This window comes from Sycon ciliatum, chromosome 10 (assembly GCF_964019385.1).
Source record: "Sycon ciliatum chromosome 10, ocSycCili1.1, whole genome shotgun sequence".
Classification (NCBI taxonomy): domain Eukaryota; kingdom Metazoa; phylum Porifera; class Calcarea; order Leucosolenida; family Sycettidae; genus Sycon; species Sycon ciliatum.
In genome coordinates this window covers 9,825,217-9,844,715 of record NC_088652.1, presented here as the reverse complement: position 1 = coordinate 9,844,715, position 19,499 = coordinate 9,825,217, and the positions used below count along the sequence as shown (strand labels likewise).

The window sequence follows — 19,499 nt, the reverse complement described above, 5'->3', positions numbered from 1 at the left end:
CACTCACACATCTACAACAAGACACTCTTTCTTGATGTTATAGTTTCATACAACAATGGAGGAATAGAAGAAGAGGGAAGAGAAGGTCATAGTTACAGTACTTGAACAGTAGCCAGCAGCAGCTCACGACTCCATCAGGACCCGAAGAGAAAGAGGATGAAATGAGGAGAAACCACTGCCTTTATACCAGGGCCAGGCACTGGCGCCTAGCAACAGCCAATCAGAGAAGCTCATGTGACTACTCTATCTACTACAAAGAGTAATGAGTAATGATTACATCATTGGCATAAATGGGAAAAGACACAAAAAGGTAACACATGAAATTGTGGGATTCGAACCGGCAACAGTCATTCCAAAGGTCAAGGAATTAGCAGTAACTTCTATCAAGGCCTCACTGAGTGTCACCATGCATTATCACTACTACTACTACTACAATGTACATATATGGAATGACATGTCTGTATCCTTTTTCTCATTTTTCTTCCATGAGCATTGGACTTCTTTATTCATGAGGTCTGATTTCTCTGCCCAAAAACTGTATAATCACCATTATGGATATTTCTCGCCGTAGACGTGACCCGGGTGGCATGCCCTTGTGTATGTCTTCTAACTCGGTCATGCTCTTTATTTATCTGAAATTATCTCTCTGCATTCTCAACTGAAGGATCAACAAGAACGAGGGAGACGGTCAGAGCTGGGAGGAGATCTTTCTCGACGACGAAGGAGAGAACTTGACGTTGCTAGCCAACGACATGAAGTGGTCAGCTTGCCATGTCCGGCCAAGCCTTGCCACATCTGTGGTGAGTTTCCTGGCTAAATGCTCCCGGTGCTCGGGCGCGTATGTGTGTGCGTGCGTGCGGGTGTGTCCAGCTCGCGATGACAACCAAATGATGGCCTTGCATCTGTCGACAACATTAAGCCGGTGCATTTTGTTTTGGGAGTTCTCTATTGAAACTATGATGACTAGATTTTGTAACGAATCTAGAGGAGGCGCTTCTACACTGAAGGCGGAACATGATTGATCTTGTTTGCTATGTTGCTCATTCCTATATGCTTAGCTATCTATCTACCTGTCTGTCTGTCTGTTGGTATGCCATCACGGCGCGGAGCAATGGGCATCCAAAGATTCAAGGGTCTGTTTCTTTGTCTGTTTGTGCACTGTGTGTGTGTGTGTGTTTGTTTGCCTGTGTGTGCACTGTGTGGGCGTGTGTGTGTGTGTGTGTTCACGTGTAGAAGGATGACGGTTTTGAGAACATCAACTTGGACGATGTGCTGCGTTGCGACAACAGAGTGGGCTTTCGGCCCGGACGGCGCGCCTACACGAAATGCTCGCGTTGCGGCATGCACCGCTGGGTGGTCATCGACAAGGACAAGGACGTTACGGTGAAGAAACCCGTAACGAAGACCACATCGTCCGGCAAACGTGCCGGCATGCCTGCGAAAGCTCCCGCCAGCGCTGCGTCGACGTCTGGCCTGCGCTGCAAGCTTCTACTGACTCGATCCCAGTGCCTGTGCGACAAGAGCCGTAAGGACAAGGCGCGCAAGAAAGACCTGAAAAGCAGTCCTGGAAGACGGCGGATCGCTAACTCCCGTGCAGTGCCTCGCGGGACTGCTGTCAGCCCGCACGACACGGCATCGTCGTCGTTACGGCACACGTACACTTCTCGGCGTCGAGCAGCCGCTCACGCGTCATCGGGGAACAGCCGAGCCGGTGGTGGTGGTGGTGATGGTGGCTCTGCCGTGTTCACGCCTCACGGCCATGCTACGTTGCGTAGCAGCATTGCCGCCGCACCGAAACCATCTCCCGCTTCGACGCATTCTCCCGTAGCCGATGAGTTCATTGCATCGCCGCCAAAGCACGAAGACATCATGCTGCAGTGTTCCGCGGAAGACGAACCTATGAATACGGACGAGGCGGCGCAAGACGACGAGCTACCTCAGGTCGATAGTGATCACGGCGATGTGTGTTGCTCTCCGGATGCACTCTTGCCGTCTGGGGACGACGACCGAGCACGTCAGGAATCCGAGTGCTCATACGAGTCGGACTCGCGCCGCTCACGCAAGCACTCGCAGGCGTCCCTCTCCTCGTGGAGCGAGCACACAATGGTGTCGGCTAGCAGCAGTGAGGACGAACTGGCCGACGAGGGACTGGTGGACAGTGCTATCGACAGCAGTGGCTTGCTTGAGGACCTAATGACTGACGACGGGCTGGAAGTGGACGAGGACCTTGTGACATCCACGATAGCGGCTGCAAGCCGCACTGCTGCTGATGCTGGCAACAGCAGCACCACACCAACCCGGCGTGCACCGGCGAGCACGTCGCACGTCGCATGCACGTCAGAAACACCGTCGGCGCTGCCAGCCGGGGAGCTCCTGTCGGATGACTCCTTCGCAAGCGACGGTTCCACGTTAACGCCCGGCCGCATGCCAAAGCGTCGTCACTCCGGCTCAGCGAGCGGCACTACTACTCCATGCGCCGCCACGCGCACCGCCAAAAGAGTTTGCTCGGCGTCTGACGTCTCTCTTCGGTCGCCGCTGATCCCCAGTCCCGCAGCATCCGCTCTACCAACGCCTCATCGCACCGACACTCACTCACCACCGCTACTTCGCACGCCAAGCGCAACAACTCGCCATTCGCTCTCCATCCGTGCGGCCACGCCATCATCATCGTCGTCGGCAACCGACGCTCACCGCTGCAGTCCGTTGGCGTGCAGCACTCCGTCAGTCGGCTCGAATCGCTCGGCCACGCCGTCGCCAATGACGACGCCGCTGGCTCGCCCGCACACGCGCAGCTGCACGCGCCGCTCGCAACTCTTCGTGACCGACGGCAACGCAGCCGCGCTGCCACTGCCGCCCGTCAGCTCTGCCGCCTCGCCAGTGCTCAGTGTCCTGCAGGTGTCGCCCATCGCTGCCGTGCACCCGGACGCACTACGCGAGGCGATCACGGCGAGTGCGAGCAGCCCCGGCGGCGCCAGTGGTCCACCTTTTGATGATCAGTATTCTGATTCTGCTGACGCGCCTGCGACTGAGTTTGCAGCGCCCATGCGCTTATTCCAGTTAGAGCATGAGCGCGATGGCGGTAATGGTGTGGAGTCTGCTGGGAGCTGTGCCCAGCCGGAAGACTCTAGTGTTGTTGGAGCTGTAGAGTCAGCTGGCCAGGCGAGACAGGATGATGACGCAGCAATGCCATCCGGCGTCAGCGGCGGCTCTGTGCTGCCACCGCCGTCGCCTGGCACCGGTACTGCTCACTGTGAAGCGACTGAAAACCTCTCCACCGTCGTCGCGGTGGTGGACTGTGTTCGCTCTGTGTCTCTGCCGGAGCACACTCCTGGTCTGCAGCCTGGCAGCAGCGGCTACGAGCATGCTTCTACGCGCGGACCGGTGGAGTGTTCCCCCGCGCCACCGAATAGCAGCAGAGATGCTGAGGTTCTGGAGGACATTGATTTTGACCAGCAACAACATGGGCAGGGGCAGGTGTCCCACGCAAAGCAGTCCATTGACCAGCTGCAGTCGCCCAGCCAGAACCCTATCCCTGTCACACTAGCGGAACAAGACAATAGCTGTTCGGGAAAACCTACTGAAGCAGGCGACGGTGACGGTGAAAGCATTGCTGCTGGAGTCAACGCCGTAACAGCGGATGACCACGATGCTGCAGATGCAGCTGTGGCCGTGGCGCTGTCACAAGCAGACCACACTGAAGTCGTTACGGATACGTCCGTGCGTGATCGCTCACCTGTTTCCTGTGCCATAAGTCCGCAAGGCCAGCCTGGCAATGACACGGCTGGTAGCGAGGAAGATACCCACCGGCACACCAGCTTGCTGTGTGAGAAATCCTCCCCAGCCGAACACAGTTCTATCGACCATGCACTGTGTACTGAGCGGTCACCGGATATGCCTATCGGATCACCGCCCTCTGCTGTCACGGGGATTTTGCAGGTGCATCAGTCGTCTCATGGAGGATCACCAGCATCGGACACGGTACTTTCCGTTGGTAGCGAGTCACCCGCCCCGGCACAAGACACCGTTCAACATCCATTGGAACCACCGCAATATGCGAGCCATACGACTTCCCCACTTGCAAGTTTGCTCGATGATGAAACAGCTCTACTACCTTCGTCCTGCGTTCATGACTTGTCTGTCTACGTAACCGAGCAACAAGACTCACTCGCCACCGTAACCAAGCAAGACGACCCACCCGCCACCGTAACCAAGCAACAGGACCAGCATATCACTGTAATTGAGCAACATGCCCTGCCTGTCACCGCTATCGAGCAACAAGCCCTGCCTCTCACTGCCCCTGAGCAGCAGGCTTGGACGGTCCTAACGACTGCTACCTGTTTAGAATCGCCGGCGCGACTAGGCAGTAGTCCCGGCGTGCCGAGTGCTATTCCATCGCCATCAGCAACATCTGAAAGGTGTAGTGATACGCCGCTGTCACCCTCTTGCAACCAGCCACTGGACTGTCACGATGCTGGTAACACAGCCTCCACAGCAGCCACCCACGGGCGGAATGACACCGTGGCCGCTGATTCTCGCCATGCCTCTGCACGTGGTGAAATATCTGAAAGGCGTGATGATAATACCCCCTTGTTGCCCTCTTCCAATCTGCCACTAGACTGTCACGATGCTGATAACACAGCTTTTGCATCAGCCACCAACGAACCGAATGACATCGTGGCTGCTGAAAGCTCACGATTTCATTCGCCCGCTGAAACGGATTCTCACCGCGTCACTGCAACTAGTGCTAGTTCTGCGGTCGAGCCGGCTGACCGGTCTTGTCACGATGGTGTCGCTGCTGCTACTGCTACTCATGCTCTGAGTGATCTTGAGCGTGCTTCAAGCGTGCACAGTCCAGCTCAGCATGTTACCATGGGTGGAGCTGTGAGTGAGCTGGTTAACAGCCCAGCTACGGATACATGCCAGGGCATCTCGGCAGGTCATGACGTCATCACCTCGGCCCCGCTGCCTACCTCCTCCGGTATAGATATGTCACGCACGCCTGATGATGTTGCCTCTACCAGGCATGAGCGTGCACTGTGCGGCTCAGACGATTCTCCCCAGTCTGCTTTGAGCAACTCGGTTGGAGCGTCTGGACAGACGACCAGTGGCTCGGTGCTCACAGCTGACCCCGCTCAAATGAGCTCAGAATGGATATCTGAGCAGGGCGCGTGCTGCTCATCACACGACTACGACCGCACTCCGAGCAACTCTTCTACAAGTGTAGCAGGGTGCGCTGTGCCTAGCCCAGCTTTGTCCAGTGCCACTAGCAGATCCGGTCATCTGCAAACTAGCGCTACTGAGCGGCCTGCAAGCTGCTCACCCGCCAGCTCTGACCACAGTCTGAGTGCGTTGAGGTCAGGAGCCGGCCAGGCATCATCTAGTCCATCCCCGGCCCTCTTCAGTGGCAACAGTTCACCAGCACAGACTCCCGCTGAACTGCATCGCTGGACCAAGTAAGGGAAACCATGTGAAGTCTGTTCCTCTTTTGAAGGGGAATGTTTGTGTTTCGTGTATGTGTGTGTGTGTGTGTGTGTGTGTGTGTGTGTGTGTGTGTGTGTGTGTGTGTGTGTGTGTGTGTGTGTGTGTGTGTGTGCATGCGTGCTTGAGTCTGTGCAATTGCGTGCGTGACTGGTTACGCAATGTTGTGCACTCCTTTGGAACATGCACTCGTATCCCTAATAGGGTTTGGGTTTCCAAGCACGGTCTCTCTCTCTCTCTCTCCTCTCTCTCTCTCTCTCTCTCTCTCTCTCTCTCTCTCTCTCTCTCTCTCTCTCTCTCTCTCTCTCTCTCTCTCTCTCTCTCTCTCTCTCTCTCTCTCTCTCTCGCTCTCTCTCTCTCTCTCTCTCTCTCTCTCTCTCTCTCTCTCTCTCTCTCTCTCTCTCTCTCTCTCTCTCTCTCTCTCTCTCTCTCTCTCTCTCTCTCCCAATTGGTGTATCTCTCAATCTCCCTTGATCTGGCGGTGAGTGTTTTGGAATGCTGTCTCGAGGGATCCTTTATTCTCACCTATAGAGATTATGTGAATGATTTCATGACGGATTTTCTAATGCGCGCTAACAAGAGTAGATGAACAAAAGTGTGCAACTCGCGGATGGGTTGGCCCACGGCGGACATCTTTGTTGACGTAATTTTTTTCTATGACGCACACGCTGCGTGTCTTTTTGGGATGTTTTGCCCGGTGCACTTGGCCGGGCTTTACGTTACAAGGCCGGTGGCCAGCACGTGCTCTCACACAGCTTTGCGGCGAAATGCGCGTGCTCTGTTAAAAGGTGGCATCAACAACAAAAAATCCGCCGAGTATCTGAAGATTGTGCAGGAGAGATGCGGAGTTGCACACTCTTGTTTATCCACTCTTGGCGCTAAAAATGCAGCATGAGTCAGTGGATGTTCTAATGCGCTCTACGTATGCAGCGTGAATCGCTAGTGCAAGTAAAGCGCAGCGTTGTGCTGCGAGTCCACAAATTCACAAATTGCATCTCAACTGATGACGTCATCGCATAAACTCTATACGATATTGATTTTCCCCTTTTCAGGTCATTCTGCTGGCCTCCTGGTTTTAATTAACCGTGTGCGTGTGTGTGTGTGTGTGCGCGTGTGTGTGTGCGTGTGTGTGTGTGTGTGTGTGTGTGTGTGCGTGTGTGTGTGTGTGTGCGTGTGTGTGTGTGCATGCGTTTCTATGTGCCTCCAGGGACGAAGATCGTCTGATCCTGTTGACTTGCCAGCAGCGTGGAGTATCCTCCCATACCATGCAACAGGTCGCACTGCTGCTACCAGGCCGCACGGCTGAAGAGGTGAGCGTGATGACCTAGCGTGACCTCCGCCGTTGGATACGAACGCATAGCAGTGATAGGTTTTTCTTTTGACCTGCCGAGACCACACGATGCTTGCAGACGACAGCACGAACAGTTCATCAGCCACACTTCACAAAGGCATGTCGTCACGGCCAGTCTTTTTGTTCACAGCCACCGCTTTATGTCTTGCATTCGCGCTCGCAGCTTGATCCATAAGAATGATGGCTTTCCTGCTGGTGCGAACGTCAGTTTAGTTTGACTTAGTCGTGTGAGCCGTAGCACTTGTACTTTTGATTTCGAATCTTGTGCTGATGCCCGTGTGTGTGTGTGTGTGTGTGTGTGTGTGTGTGTGTGTGTGTGTGTGTGTGTGTGTGTGTGTGTGTGTGTGTGTGTGTGTGTGTGTGTGTGTGTGTGTGTGTGTGTGTGTGTGTGTGTGTGTGTGTGTGTGTGTGTGTGTGTGTGTGTGTGTGTGTGTGTGTGTGTGTGTGTGTGTGTGTGTGTGTGTGTGTGTGTGTGTGTGTGTGTGTGTGTGTGTGTGTGTGTGTGTGTGTGTGTGTGTGTGTGTGTGTGTGTGTGTGTGTGTGTGTGTGTGTGTGTGTGTGTGTGTGTGTGTGTGTGTGTGTGTGTGTGTGTGTGTGTGTGTGTGTGTGTGTGTGTGTGTGTGTGTGTGCGATGGGCGTCAAAGGTCAAAGGTGTGTGTGTGTGTGTGTGTGTGTGTGTGTGTGTGTGTGTGTGTGTGTGTGTGTGTGTGTGTGTGTGTGTGTGTGTGTGTGTGTGTGTGTGTGTGTGTGTGTGTGTGTGTGTGTGTGTGTGTGTGTGTGTGTGTGTGTGTGTGTGTGTGTGTGTGTGTGTGTGTGTGTGTGTGTGTGTGTGTGTGTGTGTGCGTTCTTCTCCTTCAATGACTGACTGATTGTGTTGTGTTGTTCTCTACTGTGTCCTGTCCAGGTGAAAGCACGCTATCTGAACCTTGTGGCACTCTACCGCAGAAGTTCATCTTTAGCCGTGTCTCCCGCTTCGTCGAACGATGAAACTAGTTCCTCTGGTAGCGATGATGATGATGATGATGATGATGGTGATGGCGATGGTGATATTGTTGACGGAAGCCCCGGGCGTAGTTAGTTTCTGATCACGGTGATGTGTGAGGCTCCTTGGCGTTTGGTATTGTCTACCATATTTCAGACATGTGTTCAACGGTATGGCCTGTATCGTCGCCCATCACCGCTCAGTGCCAGCTGTTCCTTTGCTAGCGATGAAGATAATGATGATACTGCTGGCGTTGTTTGGGATACCAATGGTATTCGGTGTGTATCAAAGTCTGTAATGTGTTCCACGTCAATGCTCGTGGAAATTCTCCTTCGCTGCTTCAGTAATTGGTATGGTGGTGTTGTCGAGCGTTATTGCACAATTCTCTGCGAGCCTGCCGAGCGTTTTTTCAACCTGCTGCTGCTGCTGTTGTTCCAGCCCTGCTTCTCCCGGGCGGGTTGTGGGCTTGGATTTCTACTCATGCATGTTGTAACTCTCTTCATGCTGGACACCCACCGTGTGGCATTGCTTTTTAGCTTTTTTACTATGAACACTGCTTGCCGCTCGCCGTGCCCCTTGTGTTCACTGCCGTGCGAGCTCGCGGTGGCTTTGCGGAAACGAACGACGACTTGCTGTTGCGTTGTCCGTGCGCATTGTCGTCGTGTTCCGGCAACTAGCGGTAGCGGTGGGTGGTGCGGTTCAGCTCGCGTTCGTTTCCGTATGCGCACTGTTGCCCCATGGCATTCATCATCGTCATCAAGGTCATTCCAGTGTCAAAAAAACAGGTTGTGTACCAGGCCTTATGACTGGACCTTGCATAACAGCCAGGAAAGCCGTGCACTTCAAGCCATGCGTGTTCTATAACCTGCACATGTGCACACGTTGTATATAAATAATTATTTTTCTTGCCTTGTCCGGCCACTAGCTGTCTTTTTTCTTCTTCGTCCACAGTATGTCCGCTATATTCCAGAACCCGCTGCTGAAAGCTAGCTCCATATTCGGTTGATAATTTATCTCCCCATTTTTAATTAATTTTAAATGAGCTTTTTCAAAACTTTTTATCGCGAAGCCAAGTACACGTACGTGCTGTCAATTTACTGAAAACTTTGGCAACTGCAGACGAGTGCTGTATGCTGTATGAAGTGGGGCTATTCTTTAAAGGGGATTCAGACTACGGCCAAAATCACGTCTGAACTTGAATTTCCATGGTGATATGATGCAGTCGTGTTTCAAATATTTATGCACAATCGCTGATCAAACACGCCTGGGTCGTAGAAACGTTGTCACAGCTGGCCGTAGCCTGAATCGTCTATTAGGGATTCTGTGGCTTCGAATTAGCGTTGATCCACTACACTAAAACATCCTCTAGAGCCATGGTACATGGTGAGGGCTAGGGTGACTAGTGTTTGGCATTGCACGGGATTCAAGGAATATGAGGTCATGCGATTAACGTTACATCACTGGTTGAAATGCTTTGTCAAAGTCGCAGCGCGACAATGCGCAAGCTCAAACCAGAGAGTCGTAAAAAATACCAAAATTGTATTTTACGATTCGTCCGTTTACATGAGAAAATAAGCCCGGGCTTATTTAAACCTAGTGTTAAGACAAGCCCGCCTTGATCTGTCGTCCAGTCATATGCTGTGGCGGGCTTATTCAGCTCGCCCCGGGCTGAGCTAGCCCTAACCGAGCTGACCTAGCCCTAACCGAGCTGAGCTAGCCCTGCCCTTGACCCCCGAGCAGTACTATTATCCCCTAGGGCATATTTTTTCTCATGTAAACGACCCCTAACAGTACATGCGGCAAGCAACACAATTGTTGTGAGTATACCGGGGTATTATCTCAACAGTACACGCCGACAAAACAATATGAAAGTTGCCAGTTGCCTGATGATCGTAGTAACGTAATACGTGAAACTCGGAGTTGTGACAAAGCTTCCAATCTCTCTCTTGTGTACAAGGCTCTAGTTGTGACAAAGCTTCCAATCTCTCTCTTGTGTACAAGGCTCTACCCTACATGGGTATTGAGCACTCTTCGGACAGTGAAGCACATCACTTGATTACGTGAAAGTTATTAATCCATCTTGATATAATTTGGAATTATTATTAATTCAACATAAATAACACAACCAATAAAACAGTTCTGTCTGCAGGCTGAGAGTAAATAACACAACCATCCGCAGCTACCGGCTATTCGGCGAAAAAATACGAGCAGAACTAGAATGTGAAACCTATATCGTCTACAAAGAAGCTCGAAAGAGAGAAGAGAAAGAAGAAAGCCACCTATCCTGGCCAGAAAGGAAAATAAAATCCCTACTTTGAAGTACAAAATTCGAAAAAGATCACAAAATAACAGATCACAAAAATTCAAAATAGATCCGTAAGTTCGTAAGCTCATAATATTTGAGCGGGAAAAATACCCTCGTAATATGAGGCACGAATTTCGTAATTCAAAATACAATAAAAAATTCAAAGCTGAGTGATGCACACAGACACCGCTCCGCCATAAGCAATAACACCAACGCCTTTGCGTTGCGATCAGGATGCAGCACATGATCTCGTTTCAGCATGCGGGGGGGGGGGGGGGGGGACAACACGAGCATTTCCCGCACCTTATCGTGGATATCTGACGCGTTATCGCAACAGAATGCTCGAAGCGCACAGCTGGTGTTTAGTGCCTCACTACTGTCAGTTATTGGCAAGGACAGCAGCAACAGCAGCAAAACAACTATAAAGAAAGAAACCAGCGGATGGGCGGAAACAAATGAGCAGCTGCTGGAAACAGATTCGTCCTCTCCTGCAGTCTTGCAGACGCACAAGTGACTGATCCTCTTGTATACCAGCCATCCGGGCCAAGACGTCCAGACACACGCACACACGGACGAACATACACACACACACACACACACACACACACACACACACACACATTCGTGCACACTTGCAGAGCTCCACAAGTGACAGATCCTCTTTTATACCAGCCATCCGGGCCAAGATGCCCAGGCACGCACAGCACAGTACACACACACACACACACACACACACAAACGACGCACACACAGACGAGCATACACACATACTCGCGCGCGCACACTTGCAGAGTTCTACAGCTCTTGCTTGCTAGACTTCTTCTTCTGGGTCGCCTTTGTCTTGCAATCCGGCAGTATGGTCTTGCAGAACAAGAGTGGGTTGATACCCGATGGCTTGTCCTTCATGGAGTAGTAGGCTTGGTAAAGCTCATCCTCTCCCATGTCTTCCACAATCTGGCCGCACTTCTTATTAAGTCGCCGTGGCCACATGCCACCTGGCAGAACAACAACAACAACAACAACAACAACAACAACAACAACAACAACAACAACAACAACAACAACAACAACAACAACAACAATTTCCTTATTGGCCATGGGCCATCGTGAAAATAAAGAATAACAACAACAACAACAACAACAACAACAACAACAACAACAACAACAACAACAACAACAACAACAACAACAACAACAACAACAACAAAAGCAACAGCAACAGCAACAGCAACAGCAACAACAACAACATCTCTTATTGGTCACGGACAATCGTGAGAATAAAAAGTATCAAAGACATCAGTCTAACAACAACACTTGTTGCTAACAACAACACTTGTTGCTAACAACAACACTTGTTGCTAACAACAACACTTGTTGCTAACAACAACACTTGTTGCTAACAACAACACTTGTTGCTAACAACAACACTTGTTGCTAACAACAACACGCCTTGCAACAGCACACAAACTGGTGTATACATCCTGGAGATGGAGCCCAGCAACACCTCCACTCCCTCGCAAGCAGACCTTGAGATCAGTGGACACAACTCCTGGAGATGGAGCCCAGCAACGCCTCCACTCCCTCGCAAGCAGACCTTGAGATCAGTGGAAACATGAGAATCGAACGAGGCCAAAGTCCTGATGGCCGAGCTAAGCCCTTACCTCCATACATCATTGACATGTGACCCTCAGCGGAGAGACCGGGGCCAGAGAGCATGTGAATGCCGTCAACATCCTTGACCCCGTAGCCACTCCACTCGCCATTGCACAGATCTTCAAACACCTCCAGGTACTGGGACTCGCGCAATGGCTTGCCTTTCTCCTTGGATAGCTGTATAAACGCCAGGAAAGTGTGGATGCGCACGCGCACGCGTGTGTGTGTGTAAGTGTGTGTGTGAGAGAGAGAGAGAGAGAGAAAGTGAGAGAGAGAAAGTGAGAGAGCGAGAGAGAGATAGACAAGGAGACAGAGAGACAGAGAGAAAGAGTGGCACGATGAAGTGAGCAACACTTAGACATGTCAGATCAACACAAAACTTTCAGACAGTGAACATTAGGGGTCGTCCACAATTATCGAACTTTTTTCACGAAACGAAATAATTTCGTTATGGGGTGGGAGGGGGTTGACCAATTTCGTTTCAGAAAAGTTCGATACATGTACATGGCCATAGGAGCAGTTACATGTACACACTTGCGGGTTTTGTTGTACATGTATATGCAGGTATATGTCAACAATTTTTACGTTCTGAGGGGGAGGGAGGGAGGGGTTGGGTCTAAACTAAAATAATTCGTTTGGTGAAAAAAGTTCGATATTTGCGGACGGCCCCTTAGGTCAGGTGCGTTTGATAGGCCTCTGCGGCCTTTGGACAATCCTTAAATAAAAATCAATCAATCAACGAACCAATCATTTTTGAACAAAATACTTAAAATCACCATGAAATGATGAGAGTTTTGCAGCATTTTAGGCTGCTCATGCTTTAGGTTGCACAATGGTTTGGGAGGCAGTTTAAGTTAAGTATACCTCCCCACATGCAATCCACTTATGGACAAAAGCCAGAGCCGGAAAAAGTTCCTCTGGTTTGACAGGACAAGGGCTAGGGAAATCAGGTTAGACATATGCCCAATTCATTTACAGATACCAATGACAGCCAGACAAGCACTCATGCTGGTACAGAACCCACTATGATTTGTGGAGCCAGTTCAGGCACACCCCCAGTACAGAACCCACTATGATTCGGGGAACCAATTTAGGCGTGACCCCCAGTGCAATCCACTTAAGGATACCAGCCAGAGCCGTAAAGGGCTCTTGTGCTTTGACAGGGTCAACTATGGTCCGGGGAATCAATCAGGGCACACGCAAAGACAGAGAGAATTCCCAAACCTGCGCTTACAGGAAACTGAGGAAAGCCAATTTTAGGGCTTGGGGCACGGTTTAGGCATACACAACAAAATTCTCATTACATTTAGTTCAAAATAAGGACACCGGTGAGAATGGGAAAGACTTCTAACACCAAATCTTGTTTGAAAGAATTCCCAAACCTGCGCTTACAGGAAAGCCAATTTTAGGGCTTGGGGCACTGTTTAGGCCATACACGAAAAATGTCATTGCATTTAGTTCAAAATTAGGACACCGGTGAGAATGGGAAAGACTTCTAACACCAAATCTTGTTTGAAAGAATTCCCAAACCTGCGCTTACAGGAAAGCCAATTTTAGGGCTTGAGGCACTGTTTAGGCCATACACGAAAAATGTCATTGCATTTAGTTCAAAATAAGGACACCGGTGAGAATGGGAAAGACTTCTAACACCAAAATCTTGTTTGAAAGAATTCCCAAACCTGCGCTTACAGGAAAGCCAATTTTAGGGCTTGGGGCACTGTTTAGGCCATACACGAAAATGTCATTGCATTTAGTTCAAAATAAGGACACCGGTGAGAATGGGAAAGACTTTTAACACCAAATCTTGTTTGAAAGAATTCCCAAACCTGCGCTTACAGAAAAGCCCATATTGGGGCTTGGGGCACTGTTTAGCTAATTAGGCTTGCATCATTACATTAAATTCAAAAGTAATGATACTGGTGAGAATTGGAAAGACTTCTGACATCAAATCTTGTTTGGGCAACCAGTTTAGGCATGCTCCAAGGGCATGTTCGATTGGTAAGGATCGGGATCGGGATCCAGATCTCAGATCCTTCAGATTCAACTGAACACTTCGTTTTGGACCTTGACTGTTGCCATGTTGACAATGCTGCTCACAAATCACCCCAAAAGGGTGAACGTCGTACTCATCGCGTGCGTCGTACAAAAAGTCAACAAGCTCTATCTCCATCCACGTGTGCGTACCACAATGTGTACAAAAATGACTTTTCCCCGCCATGTACGCACAAAGGTCACATTCGGATCTGTTGGATCCGGTCAACCCTGCTCCCCGAGGTGGGTTGACCGGATCCCAATCCGAAGGATCCGGATCCGGATTCGACCAATCGAAAGGGTGCGAATCCAGTGGATCCGGTGGATCGGGATCCCGATCAATCGAACATGCCCCAAGAAATGAACCACTCCATACAAGTAATGTCCAGAGCACATAAACCAGAGTGTGCAACTCAGGACGGTTCCTGTGGGAGCGTAATCCGTGCAGTATGCAATTTCTGACGGCATGGTAAGCCACTTGTACGGTGAAAAGTTGCGTAACCAGTCGCGGTGGTGCAGGTCACTGAGTTTGTGCTGATTTCGTTTTTTTATTTTTTATACGGACAGTCGGGTGATTTTACTTGACAGCGGATGTACGGAGCGTACACAGTCACACAAAAAACACCGAAACCCTAAAACGGGACGTCTAAAACCATGCACACTTGGCTGATTTGCGGGCTGTGAAACACAAAAATGCGAGCTGTACACGAGTCGCGACTTGGCTGATCTCATCAGGGTGACGTAGCGCACAAACTGCGCTGGTTTCAGATCCGATGTGAACAGTTGCACACTCTGGTTTATGTCCTCTTGGTACTGCTCAAAGTCGGAAAAAGTTCCAGTTCTTGCATGTGACCCGTGCCCTAACCATGTAGTCTGGTTTCCATAGTGCGTTTCAAAAGTATAGACCTCTGGTTTCCATAGTGCGTTTCAAAAGTATAGACCTCTGGTTTCCATAGTGCGTTTCAAAAGTATAGACCTCTGGTTTCAAACAACTGTTAGGCCAGCATCTATAGCACAAACATCTGTGATCATTTCGTGCATAAAATATCCCAAATAGGGTGTTAGTCATTCAATAGCTTAGAAATCTATACGAGAACAATAGTATCGGTGAGACAGTTTAAATCGGGCGTGCGCTGCACGGCTGTCAGCAACATCTTGCCCCGGGAGTCGCTCACCTGCTTGCTCTCGCGCAACTTGAGCTGCTCCACCATCTGATAGACGACCGCCTGGCATGCGTCGCACTTCATGCCGGACGGTAGGTTGGTGGAGTGCTCCTCCTCCGGAGTCAGCTTGGGCACCTTGATCAGCCAGTACAACCAGAACAGAAAAAAACGAAGACAAGAAAAACATGTGCACGGATACAGGGCGGGCCAAGAACCACCTTTCTGCTACCGTGGGACTCCACCACCCCATGATCAGGTGTCAGATGCGGCTCCTAAACGGTGCGGGAGGATAGATCAGATCCACCAACCAGCGGCCAAAGGCCGAAATCCCATTTGTCACATCCAACCAGAATGACGACAAAAAAAACCCGGGACAGGCTCAAGCTGGATTACCTGCCACGGTCTCAACAATAGTGCATTCAGCACCCACAACATACGGCAAGCCACACTTTCAAGCGCACCTACCTGGATGTATATTGCACTCCAGATATGAAAATACTTTTATCGTATTTCGGTGTGCTTGTGGTGGTCCAGTTTTTCTCGTCAACAAGGGACGTGCACACTAACTTCCTGAAAACATGACATAACTGGGCCACCCAGAATTCATTCTTATTTCTGGTCACTTCACTTAGCAATACCAGGGTCGGTCGTTTTGTTGTTGTTTCGTGTTTGTTTGTTTCCGCCATGGTTTCTGCCATGCATACATGTAACATTATGTCATGTACCCGTACCGTATTTCCCCGATTGTAAGTCAAACCGTTTTAAACTAAACTTCAGGGGCAAATAAGGAGGTGCGACTTACAATCGAGTGTGACTTCTTACTTATATGAATGCATTGAGACGATTTGGCTCGGACGTGAGAATGGGCTGCGACTTATAATCAAGTGTGACTTATAATCGGGGAAATACGATTTGGCTCGGACGTGAGAATGGGCTGCGACTTATAATCAAGTGTGACTTATAATCGGGGAAATACGGTATGACTATCGTACTCTAGTAGATTGTGCATACTAGTATCGAATATCCAAGCTTTCGTCCATCGAGCCAGTCACAGCGATCAAATCTGACCGTAGACAATCCAGCGCTGTCATTGTCCCAGCAGGACTAGATCTTGGCCTCACCGGCAAAGGAGTCTGACGAGCAGCTCTCACCAAAAAATATCTGTCAATAGAGAGTTTACGCTTCCGGTTTTTTCCAATTTCGAACGTGAGAAAAAAATGTCCGTTGAATCGCTTTTTTCGCCGTGAGTTGGCCCTCTGTCGCGTTGAAATCTCACGTTGCAACGTGAGCAGCGCCATTTTGGCCGTGAGATCTCACGTTCGAAATTTTTAAAAAAAACGTGAAGCGTAAAGCCGTAAACTCTCTAATGAGCAACACAAGGTGGCGGAGCTGATGCTGGTGCTGGGCTCTTAAATCAAAATAGTTTTAATCCTCATAGTCACGGTCTGGAAGCTTTCAAAACGAAAGTCCCTGCCGTTGGGAGAACGTTGTGTCCCGTCTAACACGGACGCAAACACCGCTGGGATTGTTAGAACATGTTCAATTTCGTCCGTCGCTGCCTGCTCTGAACAATGCTCCGTCGAAGCGAAATTGAAATGTGAGAATGCTTGCAGCCTAAAGAGTAAAGTTACGCCTCAGGAAGCATTCCTTGCTCCTTGCTGTTTTCGTCCACAGGGCTACAGTCCATTCAGAAAAAGATGAGCGCTGGCTCTGGAGAGCTCCCATGTTTGGTGATTTTGCCAGTGCCGCGAGATTCGAAACTTAAAAAAGGTACCTCAACTGGGGTTTGAACCGCAAATGTACTGTTCTGCAAGTGGAGTGCGGGGTTGGATTTTCATGGCTTTTCCCCAATTCAGTGCTCTGGGGGCAAAACCTGGCCGAAACCCTGTTCTTGTTATGGCTTGCTCTTTGGAGAAATAGACTTCAAAAACACAATTGGAAGAGCATTCCATGGGGATTGCCCAAAAAATTGTGACAAAAACTCAAAATTTGGACCCATTTATGGCCAAAAGCTAGGATATCATCTTTTTCTGAATGGACTGTAGGATCATTTGGATTGTGCGTGTATACAGTCATGTATTATAGGGCATGTTCGATTGCTAGGATCGGGATCGCGATCCAGATCTCAGATCCGTCGGATCCTTCAGATTCAACCGAACACTTTATTTTGGACCTTGACTGTTGCCATGTCGACGAAGTAATACAATGGCGCTCACGGGTCACTCAAAAGGGTGAAAGTTGTACTCATCGCGCTCGCGCGGGTCGTACGAAAAGTCAACAAGAGAATCTCGATCCACGCGTGTGCGTACCACAATGTGTGCAAAAACGATTTTTACCCACCATATACGCACAAAGGTCACATTTGGATCCGTTGGGTCCGGTCAACCCTGCTCCCAGACGTGGGTTCATCGGGTCCAAATCCAAAGGATCCGGATCCGGATTCAACCAATCGAAAGGGTGCGAATCCAGTGGATCCGGATTACCCACCATATACGCACAAAGGTCACATTTGGATCCGTTGGGTCCGGTCAACCCTGCTCCCAGACGTGGGCTCACCGGGTACCGGGTCCAAATCCAAAGGATCCGGATCCGGATTCGACTAATCGAAAGGGTGTGAATCCAGTGGATCCGGTTGATCTGGATCCGATCCTACAAATCGAACATGCTCATGCACACCGTAAAATACCGTTGCTCCACCCCCTGTCGATTTTCTACCTGTGAAGTGACTTCGGCGTATACAACGAAATACAATGGTGAACCGACGCATGCACTGCTGTACACAATACGTGCCAGTGCAGGATAAAAATGTGCACAATTCAGCATAGCGAGTCTGATCCTCCACGTTGTTGTACATCGTACTGCACTTGACAGCCTTGATCTAATCTCCGCCCCCTGCCGAAAACCCAGCTGAGAAGCGACATGGTGCACATGTGGGGGGGGGGGGGCGGGGCAGATCAACGGTACTTTACGGTACATGTAGACTAGTACAAAGCCTCAGAACAAAAAAAACAAAACACGTTGTGGTTGGGTGAAAAATGACGGTCGGTCGGGTGACCCGAAACAACGAATTTAGGGCATGTTCGATTGGTAAGGATCGGGATCGGGATCCAGATCTCAGATCCTTCGGATCCTTCAGATTCAACTGAACACTTTATTTTGGACCTTGACTGTTACCATGTCGACAATGGCGCTCACAAGTCACCCAAAAGGGGTGAACGTCGTACTCATCGCGTGCGTCGTACCAAAAGTCAACAAGCTCTATCTCCACCCACGTGTGCGTACCACAATGTGTACAAAAATGATTTTTACCCGCCATATACGCACAAAGGTCACATTTGGATCCGTTGGATCCGGTCAACCCTGCTCCCCGAGGTGGGTTGACCGGATCCAAATCCGAAGGATCCGGATCCGGATTCGACCAATCGAAAGGGTGCGAATCCAGTGGATCCGGTGGATCGGGATCCCGATCCTACCAATCGAACATGCCCTTTGGTAGCCTTATGATATGCGCATGCAGGAAGCTGAAGTTGGTGCAGTGCATACGATCACAATTTTTTAAAATTTAATTTTAATTGAAATTTGAACAAGTGTTGGGCCCAACGATGTCCCTTGTTGAATATATGGTAGGGATCTGTTATACATTCATTGACCGGTACACTCGATATCCCCACTGCTTACCTTCAGTGACATTCCCGGCTGTGGACTATCGGGTGACCTGGGTCGCGGGGGAACTTTAGATGGATCCCCCTGCACGAAATCAGGCTGGCTGTCCGCGCTACCAGCAGCATTGTCAACATTCTCAATAATCCTCTGCTCGCCCCAAACGTCTCCCAAACACAGCACCAGAAGAGCGGCCGCAACCAGCGGTAGTCGAATTCCTGTACGTGCTTTCATTTGAAATGAGTTTTATTTTCCAGCCTTGTAAACAAAATATCTCGTCGAAGAAGAGCCGGTCGTTTGTCCGTGAGCGTCCTAAAATGCTATTGGCAGTATTGCAGGCTACTATTGGACAGCTAGCTATTACTGTGGTAGTAGGAGTCCCAAACCCAATGTACTCCTAAGATCTTGCCAAAACTGCAGAACCGGGACGTGTATTTACGAAATAATTTATTGGTAGATCTCCGCCCCGCTGCACGCGCCCGAGCTTCGCCTGTTTATCTTGATTCTTGATCTACAGTCCTTTGAGGTATATTATGGCACCGCAGGCCGCGCACCTGAGGGCCTTTCTGGAAGCCTTACTCGATCGGATAGAGCGAAACTGAGCACCCTGGGATGCGAGCAGTTTTTAGTACTCCCGGGTCCAAAATCTCACCACCAGGCCGGGCTGATCAAAACGTCTGCCGGGTCTGCAGCCTACAAACGTGGATCTGCCGACACTGTGCTGTCGACGACATGTCCCGCAAGGCATCTTGCGTGAAAGCAAGGAACGCTTTTTTTTAGAAAGGAAGCTTCTTCCCCAAAATTTAAAAAAATTGAAAATTATTCCTTCTGAAAATATCATCGCGCTCTTGACCTCGAAGCTGACTGCTGAATGCG

General features: G+C 50.0%; 2 protein-coding genes across 2 annotated transcripts in view; one reads left to right on the top strand and one right to left on the bottom strand.

Moving 5' to 3' along the window:
- The window catches only part of LOC135826452 (mucin-19-like), a gene marked incomplete at its 5' end in the record, with an annotated part of 10,823 nt that extends 1,898 nt beyond the window's left edge, over positions 1-8,925 (top strand). Inside the window, 4 exon segments of the mRNA XM_065339061.1 lie at positions 665-800; positions 1,234-5,453; positions 6,686-6,788; positions 7,734-8,925. Coding sequence (XP_065195133.1) covers positions 665-800; positions 1,234-5,453; positions 6,686-6,788; positions 7,734-7,907 — 4,633 coding nt within the window.
- Positions 8,926-9,850: 925 nt separating this feature from the next.
- On the bottom strand, positions 9,851-19,086 carry LOC135825619 (marginal zone B- and B1-cell-specific protein-like). Its single transcript, XM_065338225.1, has 4 exons — positions 18,642-19,086; positions 14,976-15,098; positions 11,778-11,946; positions 9,851-11,111 (listed from the first exon to the last, which is right to left on the bottom strand). Exons 1-4 carry the CDS (start codon positions 18,855-18,857, stop codon positions 10,912-10,914), a joined length of 708 nt encoding a protein of 235 aa, XP_065194297.1. The 5' UTR covers positions 18,858-19,086; the 3' UTR covers positions 9,851-10,911.
- Between the last annotated feature and the right edge of the window lie 413 nt (positions 19,087-19,499).

Coding starts and splice junctions, on each gene's coding strand:
- LOC135825619 (XM_065338225.1), bottom strand. CDS start 18,857: ATGAAAGCACGTACAGGAATTCGACTACCGCTGGTTGCGGCCGCTCTT. Junction 15,099..18,641: donor AGCCGGGAATGTCACTGAAG/GTAAGCAGTGGG, acceptor TGGCTGATCAAG/GTGCCCAAGCTGACTCCGGA. Junction 11,112..11,777: donor CATGTCAATGATGTATGGAG/GTAAGGGCTTAG, acceptor TTGTTCTGCCAG/GTGGCATGTGGCCACGGCGA.